Below are 9,352 nucleotides of genomic sequence, written 5' to 3' on the forward strand. Positions count from 1 at the left end.
GGAGAAGTATTGAAAAGTGTTGAAAAGTGCATAATAGTTTTGCAAGTTTAGAAAAAGTTTTTAAAAGTTTTGAAAGTGTTCTGCACCTCCCCCGGCTCAAGCCGCCATCAATCAGAGCCCTGTAGACCGCTCTATCTGTGTGGAACACCCTCACTTTCCGCATTATACCACGTGCTCTTACCATAATATCCTTCTATTCTCGCAGCTCCTGTCAATGTGTTGTGTATGTTGACAAATCCATGGGTCTTTGAGAACTGTAAGAGCATCTTGGGTTATTTTACTGCTGATTGCTTTACTGATTCAATTACCAATTGGGGTCTATTTAGAAATATAAACTGCATGTCTGAACAGGGAATATTTCGCCCTCTCTGTCCAGACAGGCTGGTGCTCCAAGGGAAGCGCTTATGATTAATGAGAACCAAAACTTGTGAGGCACCTCAGCTATTGATCTTGTCTGTGAAAGATCGATGAACTAAGCTGCTAATTATAACAATGGGTGACTGTTGGGGCTGACCAAGGAGAGCGGATAAAACAGGATACCACAACAAGATCTTAGACAGCATCAGGAAATGCCTCGGTACAATTGAACTCAAGACGTGCAGAGTTACTGATCAGACAGAAAACCAGAGTTTAAGGAGCTGTGGAGAAATATGATTGGACATATTCAGTCAAATGAGCGGCTCTTTGTGTCTGAGGAGCGGGTGTTAACGGTCAGATACAGCAGGAGAAGACAAAATGAAGACATATGGCTGGTGTAGGTGGACGGAAATACAGGCTGGAGCCTGACAGCTACCTAGCTACCCAGTCCAAAATCAAAATGCTGGAAATTTGAAATTCGCACACAAAATGCTGGAATCTATCAACCCACATCTATCTTGCACAACCACAACCATCAGAGCCTGGCCCAGTATACAACATTATTCACATCCCCATCAATGAGTCCTCCATCAATTAGAGTGCATCTATCAGATTTCCTTCACTCAGATTACCATCAAACAGACCGCAGCGATCAGACCCCCTTCCAACAGATACCCGCCAATCAACCATCTACCAGATTACCATCAGTGAGGCGCCAACTATCAAACTCCTCGTAATCAGACCCGTACTATCACACACCCTGTCCAACAGACTGTCATCAGTCAAACCCTCATGTATCAGACCTCCAACAATCAGAACCTGATCATCATACCCTCATCAATTAGACCCCATTTTAAAGACCATCATCAATCTTAACTCCATAAACCAGGCCCCATAAACACATTATCATCAACCAGACTCTCATTAATCAGGCCTTCTTTCATCTCCCCCAATCAGATTGAGATGAGTCAGAGGCCTGTCAATCCGATGCACATTCATGACCTCCCCATTAATCAGGCAACTGTTAAACAAACCCCCATCTATAACAGCCCTGGCAACTACACCCTATCAATCCAGCTGATAAACAGATCCCCATCATTCAATCATCCATCATCGAGTTCCCCATTAATCAGCCCCTTCTATCAGATTCCACTCAATCTCATTCCCGTCAATAAGACCGCAATGATCAGAACCCCATCAATCACATTCCAATCCAGCAGGCCAGGATTTACATCTATCAGATCCACTGCCAGCAGATGGATGACCTCAGTTTATTACAGTCCCATGAGTCAAATCTATCAGATTCCCATTGATGTGGTCCCAACCTGTGACACCCAGCAAGGACCCACATCAACCGGTCACCATCTATCAGATTCACAAAAATCTCTTCCCAATCAATCATATTCCCGATCAATTTTTCGCCATCGATTAGATCCACACTTATCAGGCCACCATCTCTCACATCGCAATCTGGGTGACATCAATAGTATGACCAATCAGATCAACGTGTTTTCTATCCCATCAGTCAAATTCCCACCGATCCCACCCCCATTGAACAGATTCCCCTCAATCTAATCCCCAATAATCAGATCCTCATCTCTCACATCCCCACCAATCTGCTCCCCATCGATTAGACTGTCAAGAATTCTCCCCGATCTATCAGCTTCCAATCTGTGAATTCTATCAATGACCAGTATCTATCAAACCCACATTTATCAGACCCTATTAATCAGATTCCCCTCAACCCAATATCCGATATTCAGTTTCCAATCGATCTGAAACAGTCTATCAGATCCCTGCTTGTAAAACCCATCAATCAAACACAAATCAATTAGACCCATTATCACTAGGATCCACCTCTACTCTAGGACGGTGTTTTAATGATTGAAGTGCTGTGTGACACTTGGCCTGCAGCTCTGTGGAGTTTGATTAACCCACTTTCTGGGACCATTGATCATCTTCTATCTTCAATCTTCTTTTACACCGTGTTTCTCAATCTCTTCTCGTGCATTTGTGCTTTAATGAGACACACTTCCAAAATCATTTACAATAAATTTATTTACTTCAATAAAAGTTATAAGATCAATATGAATAAACGTTAAAATCTTTGTACTTTCTAAACTAATAAAACTTATTCTTCCTCCTCTGCCCTTCTGTCCAGCGAGGAAGAATCGATGCCCACCTCTTCGTAATCCTTCTCGAGTGAGGCCATGTCCTCCCGTGCGTCCTGGAACTCCCCTTCCTCCAGCCCCTCCCCCACGTACCAGTGGACAAAGGCCCGCTTGGCGTACATCTTATCGAATTTGAGGTTGAGGCGGGTCCAAGCCAAGGAAATGGCGGTGGTGTTGCTCAGCATACAGAGGGCTCGCTGCACCTTTGCCAGATCGCCCCCTGGTACCACCGTCGGGGGCTGGTAGTTGATGCCAACCTGAGGGAGGAAGGAAAATTGTTCGGTTACAGTTGCTTAAAAAGTCGTTTCAAAATCAGATCTGTTGACCGCCGCTTACTTTTCAGAAAGTTACGTTTCTGAGCGAGTTTGTGTCTTTCTCTGTACACCCAGCTCTGGTTATTCACTGGGCACCTCTCCCAGGTTTAAACCTTCAGTTTCCAATGGAAATGAGGCTGCATTCAGGAGCGAATTCCTTCTTAATTACAGCTTCTCCAAAGAGGCCTTGAGTTGTCAGGAAGGCCTTTCCTGGTTTCAAGGCAGGACTTACCCTGGGACATTCAGGCTTCAGTCAAGGAGTGAATCTGAGAGCATTCCACCTCAACCCTCAGAGGGAGCTGGTCTTTGGGCCAGGAATGGGGAAGGTCTGTTCCATTACTCTTCCTGAATGGAGAAACAACTTTTGACTGGGACTGAAGAGAATGTTGCTCATTATGAGATGCGATTCCCACAATCCATGTTTCCCCAGGGCCCCATGGATTGGACACAAAAGCCACACTTACCTTGAACCCAGTCGGGCACCAATCAACAAACTGGATCGAGCGCTTGCTCTTGATGGTGGCGATGGAGGCGTTGACATCCTTGGGCACCACGTCTCCTCGGTACAGCATGCAGCACGCCATGTACTTGCCCTGGCGGGGGTCGCACTTCACCATCTGGTTGGCTGGCTCAAAGCATGCGTTGGTGATCTGCGCCACCGACAGTTGCTCGTGGTAAGCCTTCTCGGCCGAAATAGTGGGCGCGAAGGTTACCAGTGGGAAGTGAATTCGGGGATAGGGGACCAGGTTGGTTTGGAACTCAGTCAGGTCCACGTTGAGGGCACCGTCGAACCGCAGCGACGCCGTAATGGACGACACTACCTGTCCAATGAGACGGTTGAGGTTGGTGTAGGTCGGTCGCTCAATGTCAAGGTTACGCCGACATATGTCGTAAATGGCCTCATTGTCCACCATGAAGGCGCAGTCAGAGTGCTCGAGGGTGCAGTGGGTGACGAGTACGGCGTTGTACGGCTCGACCACCGCGGTGGAAATCTGCGGCGCGGGGTAAACGGAAAACTCCAGTTTGGATTTCTTGCCGTAGTCGACGGAGAGTCTCTCCATCAGGAGGGAAGTAAAACCTGAGCCGGTCCCACCCCCGAAACTGTGGAAGATGAGGAAACCCTGCAGTCCTGTACACTGGTCAGCCTGTGGGTAAATAACACACGCACAACCCATTAAAATGGAGCAGGAGCCTCCTGCTGAGAGGGCGCAATGGGAGCTGGTGAGATGGAGCAGTGGGAGCCTGGGGGATGCAGTAATGGACCTTGTGGAGGAGGCAGTGGGGAACAAGGGGGAAGCAGCTCGGAGAGGATTTATGTTCGAGGCCTGGAGTTGGGAAGGGGGTGCAGGGCCAGCCAGGGAGTGCGAATTGCAGGTTGCACAGGAAATCAAAATTGCTTGAGAAAGAATTCTAAAATACGCTAATTTGTTTCCAGATTGAGAATTAAGTCCTCCATTTATAACCACTCTATAATTCTTGTGAAATCGGTGTAATTTCTGTGATTCTGTGGGTGCGATCATTCCCCGAAATGAAGTGATAACTGATTCATCCCGAATTATTATCGTTGGGAATGCGAGGCGGGAAATCTCGGCACACCAAACTAACAGAACCTACCAGCTTCCGTATGCGATCCAAGACCAGATCCACAATCTCCTTGCCGATGGAACAGTGACCCCGTGCATAGTTATTAGCCGCATCCTCCTTGCCGGTGATGAGCTGCTCGGGGTGAAAGAGTTGTCGGTAGGTGCCGGTCCGGACCTCATCTGGGGACAGGGAAGGAGAAGTTAAAATCATGAGCACACAACATTCAGGCCATGTTTCAATGAGTGTATTGAGAGCACTGACTGAGCAACCCATCAACAATCACTCCTCTTACCAACCACAGTGGGCTCCAGATCTATAAACACGGCTCGGGGAACGTGTTTGCCCGCCCCCGTCTCACTGAAGAAAGTGTTGAAGGAGTCATCGCCACCCCCGATGCTCTGGTCACTAGGCATCTGTCCATCCGGCTGGATCCCATGCTCCAGGCAATACAGCTCCCAGCAAGCGTTACCGATCTGCACACCGGCCTGGCCAATATGGATTGAAATACACTCACGCTAAAGGGGGAAGAACAGGTGATTATTTACAGATGAAGAGGCAATGTTTTCGACAGTCGGTCTGGTCCTGGAAGAAGAAGGGTGTGTGGGCAGCAACACATCCCGCTGCAGTCCCCTATGGATCCCATCCGTTCCGCATTGATCCTCCCATCCATCGGACACTCTGTCCCTGGAGATTCCCCAGGTCTCGGAAATTCCCGATCTCTGCGCCCCCCACCCCCCAGTCCATTCCTTGTGGATCACTGGAATCCTGAATCACCAGCACCAGCCCCCTCCCCCCCCCGACTACCGTGACTCCTGTAAACACCCTGCAGATCTCCCCTCCACCTGTTGACCCCCATTTCCTGGCAGATTCTTACTACCTGTAGACATTATCGTCCCTGTGTCCTCCCCTCCGCCGGAACACTTCCCTCTCCGTGCTAATCCCCAATTCCTGTGCATCTACTGCTCAACATCTCTGAGGAACTCTCCGTATTTCTTCACCGTTGCACATTCCCTTTTCTCTTCCCCGCTCCCGGATAATCTTCTTGCTCCTTGTGAAAGACAATCATCTTTCCATCTCGATCACACTCTGTCCCTGTGGATCCATCACTCTTTGTATTTCCCAATCCGGATTCCCTCCCTCCTTCCTTCTCTCCCTGTAGATTTCCTGCTTTATCCATGTGGATCAGCCTCTTGTGGATTCCGTCTGTCCCTGTGGAATTCCTCTCTTACACTGTGGACCTCCCTCGCTCCATGGGGATTGCGTCTCCCCCTGCGGATCTCCGACTCGCTCTAGCACCATGCTCTCTCCCTGTGGATTCCCCACTCGATCCGTGCGGAGCCTGCACTCTCCCTGTAGAACCCCATCTACCTGTTGACCGCTCCGTTTCTGTGCTCCACATCCCTTTCAGCATTCTTCCAGGCGCACTTACCATAATGTCCTTCTATTCTCGCAGCTCCTGTCAATGTATTGCCTCTGTTGCTGCTCGCCCTATTTATACCTCATTCTCCGAAGCCAACTCGACTTCTTATTGGTCTGTGAGAACAAAGGGATCCGGTTGCTTGGAGAAACATCAACATAAATGGAACGTTGGTGCTCAGTGCTGATTGTTTGCTTTGTGTAAAAGGCGGGACCAGGTGTTGAAGATGTGAGGAGCACTGGGCAACAAGGGAGGCGAGCTTTGTTTATCAGACCCCTATCTCAAACCCTGATCAACCAGAACACTTCACTCATACCCCGGTTAATCAGACCCCATCCATCCGGCCCCCGTCAATCAGACCCCAATAGACTCCACCCATTTGATGTATCAGACCACTATCCATCAGATCACTGCGACCTGTCAGACCCTTTTCTATCTGACTCTCTTCTGTCAGATTCCCATCACTCAGACATACATCAATCAGTATCCATCCATCACATAATCTATGAAACCAACATCGAACAGATCAGTTCCGAAGAAGGGTCACTGACCCGAAACGTTAACTCTGCTTCTCTTTCCACAGATGCTGCCAGACCTGCTGAGTGATTCCAGCATATCTTGTTTTTGTATCGAACAGATCCCCTTTTTGCCTTCATTCCCTTGTCAACTATACCCCCTCAATCACATTCACATCTTTCAGACCGCATCCATCAGATCCCCGTTTAACATGATTCAGAACCCATATATCAGAAGACCATCCATCAGACCCGCAACTATATACAACCAATTATCTCATTCATATCTGCCGTTCCCATATATTATCTCCCCATGTATTGTAGCTACATCAGTCAGAGCCCTTCTTTCAGATCTCCATTCATCAGACCGTATCAGACTGTATCTATCAACGACATCCCATCAAGCCCGCGGTTGTCAGGACCAACATTTTCAGAGCCCGTCTGTTTGATACCATTCCACCAGAACCCCACCTGACTGACTGTATCTATTAGACACCTCTGTTAGACCCACATCGATCAGATCCACATGTATCAGCTCCCATCTCTCAAAGTCTCATCAGCCAGACCCCACCTATCAGTCCACCATGTATCAGCTCCCTGTGTATCTGTCCCGCATCTGAATGAGCCCAGCCTTAACATCCACATCCACCAGACCGGTGTCAATTATACTCCATCGATCAGACTCAATCCATTAGATTCCATCCATGTGTCACACCCTCATCTTTACGTTCCCCATCGCTCAGATCCTCTTCTATCGGAACCACATATGTCACATCACATCCATTAGATCACCATGCGCACACCCATTTCTGTCACAGTCCCAAAAACCGGACTTACACCTGCCAGAAGATATCCATCATTCATCATCTATCAGATACCCATCTGACAGACACCATTTACCAATTTCCACATCTATCAGACCCGCTTCATCTACTCCGAATCATTCAGAATTCCGTCTATCAGAGCCACATCTATTGGACACGATCTACATGAACCCTAACTATCATTTCCCCACATATCAGATAGACATCCATCGGACCACATGCTTCAGACGTCTTCCGAGAGATCACACATCAATCGTGACAATATCTGTCAGTCCCCAACTCTGACATCCCCATCTATCAGACACCCTCCTGACTGGCTCCAGCTACCAGACCCACATCTATCCATACCCATGTACCAGACCTCATCTATCAGGCACCAATCGATCAAAGATGCATCAGTGACAGTTATCCATCAGATCGATACCTCATTCATCTACTGCTAACAAACCGACGACCAGCAAATCTCATCTATCAGACGCATATCGATCAGATCTCATCTATGAGACGCCCATCTATCAGCTCCCCATCTATCACTCTCTTATCGCCCAGATCCTCATCAGAAACACGTAGTCACACTCTATCAGACCCCATCTATAAGACCCCATCTCTCAAAACCACATGCACCAGGCAACCACGCGTCACAGCCCTTCTATCAGCTCCAACCAATCAGAACACTCCCCTACTCCCAGCACACACGCACCCTCCCATCAGACCCCGGTCTGTCAGATCCCCATGTATCACACGCCAATGAATCAGACCCCGCCCCCATCTATCAGACCAACATCTCGCCGCCCCACGTCCATCAGACTCCACCAATCAGAAACACATCTAACAGATCGACATCTTTCAGACGACCATCTGTCAGACAACCACCCATCCAAACATCATCCATCAGATCCCTATATATCAGACACAATCTGTCAGATTTCATCTCTCTGATTCAGTGAAGACACATGCAAAGCACTCATTAAGTACCCTGGTGATGACCTTTGCCTTCACAGAGAGATTTCATTTCAGGTCCTCAATCTGCCCAAACCTTTCTGCGACTATCTTTTACTTTTTATCTGCTTAAAAAAGGCTTTGGTGATCCCTTTTATATTACCTATTGATCTATTCTTATGCATTCTCTTTGCCCATCCATTTTCGTTATCCAGTTCTCCTCTGCACTTTCAGTACACAGCTTGAATATCATATTATGAAGCTGATATTAATTGTTAGCGACCTTTTCCTCTTTCTTTTTCATCTCCATTTCTTTAGTCATCCAGGTAGCTCCAGGATTGCAAGCCCTTCCTGTCCCCCTGATAGGAATTAGGATCATTGATGTTCCGCCATTATTACTACTCTATTGTTTTACCATTTTTCTGAAATATCCCTTTAAATTTACTCCTCCACTGTTTTCCTTCTATTTGGTGCTTTACAGTATAGACATGGCAAGGTAAAAGCTCCTCCTCGCACTCATTAGCTCTAACCACATATATACAGTCCACAGTCAAACTCCGGCCTTGCTGGTAATTCCCAAACAGAAGAATGAAGTTACAGAACTAGACATTGACTCTACCTATATACACCATCCCCGTCGTTGCCCTCAATGTAGGCAACCCTGAGTTAGGGATGACAGACCAGCCATTGAAATGTTTTGTTCTCAGGATCTGAGTATCTCTGCCAAGGCTGGCATTCATTGCCCATTCGCAATTCTCCCAAGAACATGGAGTTGACCTTCTCAGTAGGAACTGTTCTTACAATGGAGCGGCTTGCAATGTGGTTTAAGGGTCACGCACACATGATAGGACTGGGGTCACATGTGGGCTCAGCAGTGTCACGAGTGGCAGCTTCCCTTCCCCTGAAGGGAGTTATTGAGTCTGTTGGATTTTGATGATCGTTCGCCAAAACTTTATGGTCAGTGGGCATGGTGTAAACTCACCAATTGATTGGATTCAATGACACTACTTGACTGATGGTCTTTGAGGACAGAAGCCCTGGATCCAGTACCATAACCATGACACTATGGTGCCCTGATTGGGATGGACATGTCTGTGGGAGAGGGCGTGTGCGAGAATCAAGGATGTGATGTAGTGACAAGGCCCCGGTGCTAAGATTATCCATTGTGGCAAGGTGCTGGAAGGACAGCAGGCCGCTGTGAAATGGAAGCAGGATGAATCAGCAGCAGGAG

The 9,352-nt window shown here is 47.7% G+C and overlaps 1 protein-coding gene across 1 annotated transcript; it reads right to left on the bottom strand.

Moving 5' to 3' along the window:
- Nucleotides 1-2,488: 2,488 nt before the first annotated feature.
- LOC137358277 (tubulin alpha-1 chain-like) lies at nt 2,489-4,941 on the bottom strand. The gene is made up of 4 exons (XM_068024189.1): nt 4,719-4,941; nt 4,457-4,605; nt 3,307-3,987; nt 2,489-2,785 (listed from the first exon to the last, which is right to left on the bottom strand). Exons 1-4 carry the CDS (start codon nt 4,837-4,839, stop codon nt 2,489-2,491), a joined length of 1,248 nt encoding a protein of 415 aa, XP_067880290.1. The 5' UTR covers nt 4,840-4,941.
- Nucleotides 4,942-9,352: the final 4,411 nt, after the last annotated feature.

This window comes from Heterodontus francisci, chromosome 49 (assembly GCF_036365525.1).
Source record: "Heterodontus francisci isolate sHetFra1 chromosome 49, sHetFra1.hap1, whole genome shotgun sequence".
In the NCBI taxonomy this organism is placed as follows: Eukaryota; Metazoa; Chordata; class Chondrichthyes; order Heterodontiformes; family Heterodontidae; genus Heterodontus; species Heterodontus francisci.

Bases quoted from the DNA above. Each gene is read 5' to 3' on its own strand.
- LOC137358277 (XM_068024189.1), bottom strand. From the start codon at position 4,839: ATGCCTAGTGACCAGAGCATCGGGGGTGGCGATGACTCCTTCAACACT. The intron at 4,606-4,718 runs GTAAGAGGAGTG...CCCTGTCCCCAG, and splicing joins TCTGGAGCCCACTGTGGTTG to ATGAGGTCCGGACCGGCACC. The intron at 3,988-4,456 runs GTAGGTTCTGTT...ATTTACCCACAG, and splicing joins TGGATCGCATACGGAAGCTG to GCTGACCAGTGTACAGGACT.